The 13896-nt window shown below is 41.5% G+C and overlaps 1 protein-coding gene across 1 annotated transcript; it reads right to left on the minus strand.

Annotated features, from left to right (window-relative positions):
- Positions 1-9133: 9133 nt before the first annotated feature.
- Positions 9134-13763, minus strand: LOC135531824 (toll-like receptor 13). The gene has a single exon (XM_064959611.1). It carries the CDS (start codon positions 13417-13419, stop codon positions 10315-10317), a length of 3105 nt encoding a protein of 1034 aa, XP_064815683.1. The 5' UTR covers positions 13420-13763; the 3' UTR covers positions 9134-10314.
- Positions 13764-13896: the final 133 nt, after the last annotated feature.

Raw genomic sequence — 13896 nt, forward strand, 5'->3', positions numbered from 1 at the left:
TCCCATGGTGTTTATATTTGCGTAATATTGTTTCTAAAGATGAACGTGGTACCTTCAGGCGTTTGGAAATTGCTCCCAACGATGAGCCAGAATTGTGGAGGTCTACAATTTTTTTCTGAGGTCTTGGCTGATATCTTTTGTTTTTCCCATGATGTCAAGCAAAGAGGCACTACATTTGAAGGTAGGCCTTGAAAGACATCCACAGGTACACCTACAATTGACTCAAAGTATGTCAACTAGCCTATCAGAAGCTTCTAAAGCCTTGACATCATTTTCTGGAATTTTCCAAGCTGTCAACTTAGTGTATGTAAACTTCTGACCCATTGGAATTGTGATACAGTGAATTATAAGTGAAATAAGCTGTCTGTAAACAATGTTTTGAAAAGTTACTTGTGTCATACACAAAGTAGACGTCCTAACCGACTTGCCAAAAATATAGTTTGTTAATAAGAAATTTGTGGAGTGGTTGAAAAACGAGTTTTAATGACTCCGACCTAAGTGTATGTAAACTTCCGACTTCAACTGTAAATGAGGAAGAAGAACCAGACACATTTTTGAAAAACAGTCTATGACAAGGATGGTGGTGTTACCAGAGTATTCAGGAAGGTCTGTGATGAACTCAACAGCTATTTGGGACCAGGGTCTGTGAGGGTTTGGCAAAGGTTGAAGCTTTCCGGAAAGGAGATGACGAGGGCTTTTGGTTTGTGCACAGACTGGACAGTATGTAATCCCTTACGTCGGATGCTAGTGAGGACCACCAGAATTTACAGGCTAGAAGTTAAGTGGTTCGTGTAATGCCCGGATGTCCTAACCCCAAGGACGTGACACATTGCATCAGTTGGAGTCTAACAGCTGCTGGTACGTAACTCTTCCCAGCTGGTGTCTCAGGAGGAGCTGGGTCTGAGGTTAGGGCTTCTTGTATGGCAGAGTGAACCTCCCACTCTACTGGTCCCATAATGCAAGAGGAATGAATAATAGGTGTAGGTTCTGAAATACTGGTCGGAAGGTCAAACTGGCGTGAGGGAGCACCAGCCTATGTTTTTCTTTCTAGGGGTGTAAGTAACATGAAAATGGAAGCGTGTGAAGAAGAGAGCCCAGCGGGCTTTTCTGGATTTTAACCTCTTGGCCCCAACGATTTGTTAGGACGAGAAAGGGATAGAAGGAGAAGAAGACACAGGGATGTGATTTTGGAGGTGTTCCCACCCGCTGAGAGAGTATGTCTCCTACCTTCGGTGGGGGCGCTCCAGGGAGTAAGTCAATAGCACAGTCTCCTGGGTGATGTGGTGGCAGAGTAGAGGCCTTGCTGTTCTGGAGGAATTCAGATGGTATGGTGGGTGGCACTGCAGAGGCAGAGTCCTCAATGGTGGTGGCTCTGCAGGGTAGGCTGAGACAACTGGTGAGGTAGGTAGAAGACCAGGACAGTAGTTCACCTTGTCGCCAAGAGTTGGCAAGGTCGTGAAGACAAAGCCAGGGGTGTGCGAGGATGAGTGGCTGTTTGAGGAATGAGAGTTTAGGGAGATGAAAGGTTTCGGTGTGTAAGACCCGGCTCTGCAGGGTGACGCTCTGTGTCAGGTGCGTAATAAAGCCTGTGCCCAATGGCTGCCCGTCCAGGGTATTAATCCTTAAGGGAGGGGTGACAGGTGTTAGATCAATGTCAAGCTCTTGTACTAGCTGGAGATTGATAAAATGACCTGCTGCTCCCGACTCTATCAAGCCCTCTACGTACTTAGTAACCCCCTTCACGGTTATCAATACTGGGACGGAGAACTGCTTCTGGGAGACATTTAGAAATAAGGACACTCCTACCTGCATGGCAGCGGAGGGACCCTTCTCTCTCCATGGGAGGCGAACAGGGGAATGGCTGAGTAGATTATCTTTTCCTCCACAGTATAGGCAGAGCCTTTCTTGGATCCGCCTTTGACATTCGATACACGGGAAGGGAGCATGGCCCAACTGCATGGGCTCTGGAAGACTTGGATGGGATGATGGAATCATGGAAAGGGAAGTTTTCGGGTTCCTGGGTGGCAGAGTTCTTCGGCGGTCGGCCATGAGGTGGTCGATTGAGATGGACATTCGAATGTATTGATTTAAATCCTGAAGATCACCTCTACAGTCCAGCTCTGCCTTAAGTTCCCTGTTGAGCCCCCTTTGGCAGACGATAAGTATATCAGCCTCACTCTATCCACTCCCTGCAGCCATGGTGCGTAACTTCAGGGCAACTCGGCAGCTGAATGGCGTTCTTGTTGACGTTCTATGAGGAGGTTTCCTATAGGATGACCGGAAGGAGAGTGATCGAATACCTCTTTGAAAAGGGTGTGGAAATGGGCTTCGGATCCGAGTTCTGTGCTGTAGGCAGTCCATATGGCAGTGGCCCAATCCAGGGCTTTGCCTGTGAGTAGAGACAACAAAATCTACCCTAGTGGGGTTGTGCTCAATGTATTTGCTGCATTGCATCAGAAATCCCTGACATTTCCCAGGTGAACCGTTATATTTTCCATGGATATGAACGAAGGAGAGCTATGGGTTACAATACCTGTCATGAGAGGAGTAGGGATAGGTGGGCGGAGAAGATGGCAGATTTTCTCCATACGCTCCTCTTGCTGGGTTCGGCACGGCTGAATCCATTCCATATTTAGGTGAGGTATTCTGTTGCCAATATTCAGAGAGAAAAAGTTGTAGATTCACGCGCAGAGCACGGCAGGTGTTCATTTTGTCTTTGCAGAAGGCAGGAATCGTGGTCACAGGCAGGCAATGGTCACACACAGGTAGGCAAACAGGCAATTGAATCAAAACTAGGACTGAAGGCTGTAACTGGGTCTCACAAACGAGCTCGGAAAAGGCTTAGTTGAGTCAAAACCAACAATACCTCACAAAGGTACAAACAGAATGAACTGAACTAAATAAGGAGCTGATGAAAACAGGTGAGTAACTAACACAGGTGAAATCAATGAACAAAAATGAAAGACAGGGCTACGTTCAAGAACATAAAGAAACAGGGCTACGTTCAAGAACACAACGAAACAGGGCTACGTTCAAGAACACAAAGAAACAGGGCTACGTTCAAGAACACAAAGAAACAGGGCTACGTTCAAGAACACAAAGAAACAGGGCTACGTTCAAGAACATAAAGAAACAGGGCTACGTTCAAGAACATAAAGAAACAGGGCTACGTTCAAGAACACAAAGAAACAGCGCTACGTTCAAGAACAAAAAGAAACAGGGCTACGTTCAAGAACACAAAGAAACAGAGCACGAGGTTGACTAAGAAAATAAATACAGAACCTTACAGTATATTTGAGTTTAACCACAATATTTGTTTGTTCTCTCTCTTGGCATTTTCTCGCATGGAATAGCCTTAATTTCTCAGAACAAAAATAAAATGATGAATTTCAGAAGAAAGGTCTTTGGTTTCTGGCCATTTTGAGGCTGTAATCGATCCCACAAACGCTGATGCTCCAGATACTCAACCAGTGTAAAGAAGGTCAGTTTTATTGCTTCTTAAATCAGAGCAATCGTTTCAGCTGTGCTAACACAATTGAAAAGGGTTTTCTAATGATCAATTAGCCTTTTAAAATGAAAAACTTGGATTAGCTAACACAATGTGCCATTGGAACACAGGAGTGATGGTTGCTGATAATGGGCCTCTGTACGCCTATGTAGATATTCCAAAAATCTGCCGTTTCCAGCAAAAATAGTAATTTAAAACATTACAATATTTACACTGTATTTTTGATCAATTTGATGTTATTTTTTAATGGACAAAAAATGTGCTTTTTTTTCAAAAAACAAGGACACTTCTAAGTGACCCCAAACTTTTGAATGGTATAGTATATTACTCATACAGAATTTCCTACGTGGGCGAGGATATTGGAATTTGAATCAATGCCTACTGGATGATATGTTGTCATTAACTAGGATAGAATAATTTATAACTGACTTTTTCCGACATAACATAGGTACAACAGCAGATCCCCTTATTATAATGGACACTTTTAAATGTGCCCCCAGAGGCCATGCAATTCAGTACCCACCTATAAAAGAAAAGCAATTTAGGTCAAAAGAGTCCATATTAAAACCTCTTAGGGATCAGCAACTTTTTTTAAATTGTCGCCTAAAATCTAACTGACTTTAGCTCATCTAATGGCCAAAATCTTAATTTCACCTTGGCTGGAATAATACATTCTCTTGCATTTCAAAGATGATGGTACAAAGAAAATGCAAAAGAACGGTTGTACTTTCTTTTACCAGATCTACAGTGTTGTATTCTCCTACATTCCTATCACATTTACACAAAATTCAAAGTGTTTACTATCAAATGGTGTCAAGAATTTGCAACAGGCAGTTAGATTTGGGTATGTCAGTTGAGGGGAAATGGAAAAAAAGGGTCCGATCGCTTAAACTAAATGTGTTGCTAGTCGTTTAACTAAATATGTTGCTAGTCGTTTAACTAAATGCGTTGCTAGTCGTTTAACTTAATGTGTTGCTAGTTGTTACACTAAATATGTTGCTAGTCGTTTAACTAAATGTGTTGCTACTTGTTTAACTAAATGTGTTGCTAGTCGTTTAACTAAATGTGTTGCTAGTCGTTTAACTAAATGCGTTGCTAGTTGTTACACTAAATATGTTGCTAGTCGTTTAACTAAATGTGTTGCTAGTCGTTTAACTAAATGTGTTGCTAGTTGTTAAACTAAATGTGTTGCTAGTCGTTTAACTAAATGTGTTGTTAATCGTTTAACTAAATGTAGTTGCTAGTTGTTTAACTAAATGTGTTGCTAGTTGTTTAACTAAATGTGTTGCTAGTTGTTTAACTAAATGTGCTGCTAGTTGTTTAACTAAATGTGTTGCTAGTTGTTTAACTAAATGTAGTTGCTAGTTGTTACACTAAATATGTTGCTAGTCGTTTAACTAAATGTGTTGCTAGTCGTTTAACTAAATGTGTTGCTAGTTGTTAAACTAAATGTGTTGCTAGTCGTTTAACTAAATGTGTTGCTAGTCGTTTAACTAAATGTGTTGCTAGTTGTTAAACTAAATGTGTTGCTAGTCGTTTAACTAAATGTGTTGCTAGTTGTTTAACTAAATGTGCTGCTAGTTGTTTAACTAAATGTGCTGCTAGTTGTTTAACTAAATGTGTTGCTAGTTGTTTAACTAAATGTGCTGCTAGTTGTTTAACTAAATGTGTTGCTAGTTGTTTAACTAAATGTAGTTGCTAGTTGTTTACCTAGATGTAGTTCCTAGTTTTTTAACGCAATGTGTTGCTAGTTGTTTAACTAAATGCAGTTGCTAGGTTTAACTAAATGTGTTGCTAGTTGTTAAACTAAATGTGTTGCTAGTCGTTTAACTAAATGTGTTGTTAATCGTTTAACTAAATGTAGTTGCTAGTTGTTTAACTAAATGTGTTGCTAGTTGTTTAACTAAATGTGTTGCTAGTTGTTTAACTAAATGTGTTGCTAGTTGTTTAACTAAATGTGTTGCTAGTTGTTTAACTAAATGTGTTGCTAGTTGTTTAACTAAATGTAGTTGCTAGTTGTTTACCTAGATGTAGTTCCTAGTTTTTTAACGCAATGTGTTGCTAGTTGTTTAACTAAATGTAGTTGCTAGGTTTAACTAAATGTGTTGCTAGTTGTTTAACTAAATATCTTGCTAGTCGTTTAACTAAATGTGTTGCTAGTTGTTTAACTAAATGTGTTGCTAGTTGTTTAACTAAATGTGTTGCTAGTTGTTTAACTAAATGTGTTGCTAGTTGTTTAACTAAATGTGTTGCTAGTTGTTTAACTAAATGTGTTGCTAGTTGTTTAACTAAATGTAGTTGCTAGTTGTTTACCTAGATGTAGTTCCTAGTTTTTTAATGCAATGTGTTGCTAGTTGTTAAACTAAATGCAGTTGCTAGGTTTAACTATATGTGTTGCTAGTTGTTTAACTAAATATCTTGCTAGTCGTTTAACTAAATGTGTTGCTAGTTGTTTAACTAAATGTGTTGCTAGTTGTTTAACTAAATGTGTTGCTAGTTGTTTAACTAAAAGTGTTGCTAGTTGTTTAACTAAATGTGTTGCTAGTTGTTTAACTAAATGTAGTTGCTAGTTGTTTACCTAGATGTAGTTCCTAGTTTTTTAACGCAATGTGTTGCTAGTTGTTTAACTAAATGCAGTTGCTAGGTTTAACTAAATGTGTTGCTAGTTGTTTAACTAAATATCTTGCTAGTCGTTTAACTAAATGTGTTGCTAGTTGTTTAACTAAATGTGTTGCTAGTTGTTTAACTAAATGTGTTGCTATTTGTTTATCTAAATTATAACTAAATGTGCTGCTAGTTTAACTAAATGTGTTGCTAGTTGTTCAACTAAATGTGTTGCTTGATTGTTGCCAGTAAATGGCTTATTACAGATGTATTTGATACAATAGGACGAGTACATTAGGATAGTGAGTACAGTAGAATATCTAACAAAGTAGAACCGATAGCTTTTAGTGTGTACGGTAGAATATCTAACAAAGTAGAACATATAGCTTTTAGTGAGTACGTTAGAATATCTAACAAAGTAGAACCGATAGCTTTTAGTGGCTTATTACAGGTACTGAGACCGTGTGCTGGGGTACAGGTACTGAGTCAGTGTTCAGGGGTACAGGTACTGAGTCCGTGTGCTGGGGTACAGGTACTGAGACCGTGTGCTGGGGTACAGGTACTGAGTCAGTGTTCAGGGTTACAGGTACTGAGTCAGTGTGCTGGGGTACAGGTACTGAGTCCGTGTGCTGGGGTACAGGTACTGAGTCCGTGTGCTGGGGTACAGGTACTGAGTCCGTGTGCTGGGGTACAGGTACTGAGCCAGTGTTCAGGGGTACAGGTACTGAGTCAGTGTGCTGGGGTACAGGTACTGAGTCAGTGTTCAGGGGTACAGGTACTGAGTCAGTGTTCAGGGGTACAGGTAATGAGTCCGTGTGCTGGGGTACAGGTACTGAGTCCGTGTGCTGGGGTACAGCTACTGAGTCAGTGTTCAGGGGTACAGGTACTGAGTCAGTGTGCTGGGGTACAGGTACTGAGTCAGTGTGCTGGGGTACAGGTACTGAGTCAGTGTTCAGGGGTACAGGTACTGAGTCAGTGTTCAGGGGTACAGGTACTGAGTCAGTGTGCTGGGGTACAGGTACTGAGTCAGTGTTCAGGGGTACAGGTACTGAGTCCGTGTTCAGGGGTACAGGTACTTAGTCCGTGTGCTGGGGTACAGGTACTGAGTCAGTGTTCAGGGGTACAGGTACTGAGTCAGTGTGCTGGGGTACAGGTACTGAGTCAGTGTTCAGGGGTACAGGTACTGAGTCCGTGTTCAGGGGTACAGGTACTTAGTCCGTGTGCTGGGGTACAGGTACTGAGTCAGTGTTCAGGGGTACAGGTACTGAGTCAGTGTGCTGGGGTACAGGTACTGAGTCAGTGTGCTGGGGTACAGGTACTGAGTCAGTGTGCTGGGGTACAGGTACTGAGTCAGTGTTCAGGGGTACAGGTACTGAGTCCGTGTGCTGGGGTACAGGTACTGAGTCAGTGTTCAGGGGTACAGGTACTGAGTCAGTGTACAGGGGTACAGGTACTGAGTCCGTGTGCTGGGGTACAGGTACTGAGTCAGTGTTCAGGGGTACAGGTACTGAGTCAGTGTGCTGGGGTACAGGTACTGAGTCAGTGTGCTGGGGTACAGGTACTGAGTCCGTGTGCTGGGGTACAGGTACTGAGTCAGTGTGCAGGGGTACAGGTATTGAGTCAGTGTTCAGGGTTACAGGTACTGAGTCCGTGTGCTGGGGTACAGGTACTGAGTCAGTGTTCAGGGGTACAGGTACTGAGTCAGTGTGCAGGGGTACAGGTATTGAGTCAGTGTTCAGGGTTACAGGTACTGAGTCCGTGTGCTGGGGTACAGGTACTGAGTCAGTGTTCAGGGGTACAGGTACTGAGTCAGTGTGCAGGGGTACAGGTATTGAGTCAGTGTTCAGGGTTACAGGTACTGAGTCCGTGTGCTGGGGTACAGGTACTGAGTCAGTGTTCAGGGGTACAGGTACTGAGTCAGTGTGCAGGGGTACAGGTATTGAGTCAGTGTTCAGGGTTACAGGTTAGTTGAGGTTATTTGTACATGTAGGACTTATCATGCGAGTAGAGGTGTTAACCCCGATGTCCTGGCTAATTTTCAAATCTGAACCTCATACCGTCATGACCATCTAACTCTCCCCAGCTTTGGCTCATCCCTCCTCTCCCCTGTAACTATTCCCCAGGTTGTTGATGTAAATGAAGATGTGTTCTCTGTCAATTTACCTGGTAAAATAAAGATGAAATTAAAACAGAACTCAAGCCTAGGACTCTAGTAGGATAATTCTTCAGGTCTCAGGCGAGGTTACCACCAGTGAAGACCTGACCTTTAGCTGGAGGGATGATGCTTATGTGTGACTAGAACTGACAAGTCTGGAGTCTCCATTAGACACCATGATAATGGAGGTTAACCAGACATATCAGGCTGACTCTGTGGTCTACTGTAGTCAGAGCATTGATAGCCTGGACAAGCTGCTGAAAGCTGGCCTCAGTTAGAGACAGTTATCTGTTCTGCATGTGTCAGAACTAAGAACATATAGAATAGAGAATATGGAGGCATTCTAGAATAGAACAATACAATGAGTTATTCTAATGCAGGGATGCTCTTTATTTAAAAACAGAAACAGAAGACAGTTTCCAACGTTTTGGATGAATGCCTATATCAAAAGCATAAACAGTAATGAAATAATTCAATAAAAATATGTTACCTCCAATATTGCGCAGAAATTACTTCATTGTCCAGAAAGGGGTACACCTCCGCACTCCCATGAGTTAAGACATGTATCAAATATATGTGCCATGAACCATATACAGGCTACACTCAAGCAACACCATTAGTTAAACAACTAGCAACACATTTAGCTAGACAACTAGCAACCCATTCAGTTAAAAAACTAGCAACACATTTAGTTAAACAACTAGCAACTCATTTAGTTTAACACCTAGCAACTACATTTAGGTAAACAAATAGAAACTACAATTGGTTAAAGAAATAGCAACTACATTTAATTAAACAACTAGCAACACATTTAGTTAAACAACTAGCAACTAGATTTAGTTATACAACTAGCAGCTACATTTAGTTAAACAACTAGCATCAGCAAAATGTTAAACAACTAGCAACGACCTTTAGTTAAACAACTAAAAACTACATTTAGTTAACAACTAGCAACTACAATTAGTTAAACAACTAGCAACTAGATTTAGTTAAACAACTAGCAACTACATTTAGCTAAACAACTTGCAACTACATTTTGGTAAACAAATAGCAAACACATTTAGTTAAAACATTTGCAACAACATTTAGTTAAACAACTAGCAACTACATTTCTGTACAAATCTCTTCGATCGATGTTCAAATAAAATATCTGCATCGTGGTCATTCATGTATAGTCATTAATAACTGCTTCATGGTCATTGGACATTTATATTTTGTCATTCACTGCAGTACACAGTAGTCACACCCCTTTTCAGTTCCTCTTAGCAATAAATATACAAACAAAGATATGTGTTAGCAATTAGGTGTTTAAAAATACAAATAGTATTTGATAAAATTTTGGGAATTTAAAAATTGTTTGGGCTTTTTTATGAGCAATTTAAATAAGGCTATTAAACATAATTTCAGATGAATCACAAAACGTACACTCCAGACAGAGCATTTAAAAGGAATTGACAAAACAAATTTCAAACAGTGGTAGACATTTTGTACGGAGGACTTTTAACAACAAATTCAACAGCTCAACATATGAGTCAACATTGCATCTGCAATAACACAAGGTTCTACATCAACCTCTGATGTCACATTTCAGTCCACAAGGTTCAACATCAACTTATGATGTTACATTTCAGTCCACAAGGTTCTACATCAACCTCCGATGTCACATTTCAGTCTACAAGGTTCTACATCAACCTCTGAAGACACAATTCAGTCTACACAGTCCTACATCAACCTCTGAAGTCACATTTCTATACACAAGATTCTACATCAACCTCTGATCTCATGCTTCAGTCCACAAGGTTCAACATCAACCTCTGATCTCATGCTTCAGTCCACAAGGTTCAACATCAACCTCTGATCTCATGCTTCAGTCCACAAGGTTCAACATCAACCTCTGATCTCATGCTTCAGTCCACAAGGTTCAACATCAACCTCTGATCTCATGCTTCAGTCCACAAGGTTCAACATCAACCTCTGATCTCATGCTTCAGTCCACAAGGTTCAACATTAACCTCTGATCTCATGCTTCAGTCCACAAGGTTCTACATCAACCGCTGATCTCATGCTCAGTCTGAGGTTTCAGTTTAGCCCACAGTCTGTCCCAGAATGCCTGGTGCTGAAGGGGGTCCTGGGGCCAGTCCAGATAAGTCCTGGTTTTCAGCAGGCGAGCCAGCCTGTGGTGGGCAGACAGCCGGCGAGGGGGGATCTTCTCCAGGAAGACCAGGAGGAGGATGTCCCTTTGCTCCACCTGCAGCCTGTAGGTGGCCAGCTTCATCTCCAGAGAGCACCAGTTACTGCGTAGGTAGTGGCGGCTGACTAGGCAGAGGGTGTGTCGGCTCCGGTAGAGGCTGTCTGTGATGTTCTCCACAATGTCCTTCCCCAGCTGGAAGTCCCTGCTGTGCAGACAGAGGCGCAGGAAAGGAGGACCCCTCTGCTCCAGATTGGGAAGCAGCTCCTCCACCACCCAGCGCTCGTCCTTCCCGCTATAGGAGACAAACGCATCGTAGTGGTAGCGCCCCCTGGTGTTGGATCGCATGGCTTCTAACAGCCAGCCAAGGGTGATGTGGTAGAGGGGGAGGAGGTAGGGGCCGGCCAGGTTATGGACCAACACCACAAGCATGAAGAACAGGACTCCCAGGCCAGTCGCAGCAAAGAGCACAAAGCCAACCTCTGTTGTGCAGTTGGCTTCTGTGTACCCGACAAAATTAGGTGTGTCTATTCCATTGTCCGACAAGCATATCAAGTCCTCCAAAGCATACATAACGGGACTAGTATACGGAGTAAGCATGATCACTTCAACCTGCCTGTACCCCTTTGCCCATGTAATGAGCCAAGCATTGTCACAACTGCAAAAGATCTGGATCTGAGGAAGTATCAAATACTTAAGACTAGAGAGAGGTTCAGTAAAGCTGTAGAATACATTATAAATGTTCTCTATCTGCAGATACACCGTTTTCAAAGATTTCAAGTCTTTAGTTAAACTCCCCTCCAAAGAATAAATCCTGCAGTTGTACATTTCCAGAACCTCCAGTTTGGTCAAGTTGTGAAAAATGATGTCGGCAGAACGCTGTGTTAAAAGATCCACCTGTCGTAGAGTCAGTTTCCTCAGGTGAATCAGATGATTCATTGATGTTAAATCAACCCTTTTAGCTGAAAGCTTCGATCTGTAGTCAAATGTCTCCACAGACGTGAAGTACTTTCCCATGAATTCAGATCCACAAAGGAATTCTTCAGCATCAGCATGAAGATGGGTTACAGACTGAAAGAAAGGTCTGTCACAGTCCTGAAATGACACCGTCTGGCCTTTGAGCTGGAGACTCAGGTTCTGTTTAGATGTGATGTTACTGCCGATAGTCAACTGCATCGGCCTCATAGCTGAACTAATGTACAGATGAGTCAGTTGACTCAGAATTCCTCCAAATATAAGTGTCAGATTCATCTTGATCACAGGTTCTGTTAGTGGGTTGTGCACTTGCCCGAGAAACACTTGTCTAAGAGACGTGAGGTGTGTGAAAGACATCGCCTCAATGTTGTGAATAAATGGATTGTTCCTGAGGTCTAACCATGTCAAACTATGTAAACCATAAAATGTGTTTGCATTTATCTGTGTTATCTTATTACTTGTAATGTCCAAGGACGCCAGATTTGTCAATCCCAGGAAAGCAAAGTCTTCAATGTTTGAAATTAAATTCTGTTTTATATCCAGATACTGCAGCTTAACAAGACAGCTAAATTGTTTAGCAAAAAGCATTTGTAGCTTGTTCAACCTTAAAGTCAGTTTTGTCAGTTGTAAACCATAAAATGTGTTTGCATTTATCTGTGTTATCTTATTTCTTGAAATGTCTAAGGAGTCCAGATTTGTCAATCCCAGGAAAGCAAAGTCTTCAACGTTTGAAATTGAATTAGCTGCTAAATCTAAATACTGTAGGTTAACAAGACAGATAAATTGTTTAGCAAAAAGCATCTGTATATTGTTCAACTCTAAAGTCAGTTTTGTTAACCATTTTACTGGTTGTTCTTGGAAGGAGCAAATATCAAGTCTGTTGTCTTCCAGGCCGTCTATTTTTAATTGGTTAAGGTTTTTTAGACTGGAAATAAAATGCCAATCCAAATGAGTAGTAGGATGGAAAGACAAAGGTCCACTTAAATGCATATATTCTAGCCCAGTGCATAATTCAACACTGGGCATAGAGAGGCTGCTTGTATTGGCATTGTATAAATATAATCTCTTGATTGAAAACAAAATCACTACATTACAGATACTTTCAATATCTATTTCATTGCTACCAGAGCAACTGAAGTACTGTATCTGCTGAATCCCAGACAGGGGAAGGTGCAGTAGGACTTCCTGGCTGAAAACCCCTGTTAACCTTGTGAGGTTCTGGAGCCAAGCCAGTGAACCTTCCTCTATATGTGTTATTTCACCAAATGAGAAGTCAGAGAATTCTAGATTGTTAAAAAGAGGTTTCATGCTTTCGTTGGTTATTAAAATGGAGCAGTTTGATTGGTTTAACGATTGTATCTCTGGTGCTTCTATATTTAGCTCTATAAGTGACTTTATATTCATTATTCTGCATTGTATCTCTGACAAATCATCTACACAGGGTTCAATAATGATGAGACTTTGTAACAGAGGAATGTCATGGAAAACATCTGGGGCCATTGCTGACAGTCGATAACCCCATATGGTCAAGTGACTCAGCTTGACGAGATCTCTGAATGTATGAGGCCCAAAATGACACTCACAGCACCCAGAGCCCAATCCATCCAAATGTAAATACTGCAGATTTGGAAGGTGACTGTTCCCAGTTGGAAGGATTTGAGTAAAACAGCCCTTAATGTACAGGTACTCCAGATCCTGAAACTGAGAGAAAAAGCCCAGAGACATGGATCTATTTTCACCATGTGTCATGTATATGCAGAGGGTATTGATATTAGGGGGAAGTCCAAGTAGATCCTCCTCGATGGCTGTGACATCTTGACAGGCAGCAGTGTAACCTTCTGTATAATGAGGTATGTGGCTGCAGATCCAGGTGGGAAAGTGTCCCAAGTCTTCACCACTGTCATAAATCTGGCATTTAGGATGCATCCATCCACTAGAACTCTGAATCCACAGGAACAGGACGGCAGGGTGGGAAAACATTGATCTCATCTCTTCCAACGTTAGTCAAATTTACTGAGATAATTGTCAGAATAGTTTGCTTCCGGTGGATCTCTGTAGGACGTTGGTTTGATACAGTAAAACCCTTATGAACGCTGTAAACAGAATGGAGTCTCTCGTCTTGTTGTTGTTTGTCAGATGGGTTTCTCCTTGGTAACTAACAGCAGTTCATACCTTTTGGTTGTTCCAATGTTCCTCCCTTTCACCCTGCAGTTGAATTGTATCTCAAGGTAACAGGAGTAAATATTTAATGGTTAGTTTGGTTCCAAAAGTAAAGAAACAATAAAAAGTCCCACAGACAATGAAGAAATGAATGCAGAGCTGCAACGTGTTCTCTGACCGCCAAAGTTGATGTCTGAATGTGTCCGAGGAGCAGCATCCTGTTTGTACAGCACAGTCACACTGGAGGTTAAACAGCTTGTGAAAGTCTACTTTTACCTGTTTTTACATCTCTCTCTTTCAGTTCCT

Source organism: Oncorhynchus masou, unplaced genomic scaffold (genome assembly GCF_036934945.1).
Source record: "Oncorhynchus masou masou isolate Uvic2021 unplaced genomic scaffold, UVic_Omas_1.1 unplaced_scaffold_1664, whole genome shotgun sequence".
Lineage (NCBI taxonomy): Eukaryota > Metazoa > Chordata > Actinopteri > Salmoniformes > Salmonidae > Oncorhynchus > Oncorhynchus masou.

Bases quoted from the DNA above. Each gene is read 5' to 3' on its own strand.
- LOC135531824 (XM_064959611.1), bottom strand. From the start codon at position 13,419: ATGAGATCAATGTTTTCCCACCCTGCCGTCCTGTTCCTGTGGATTCAG.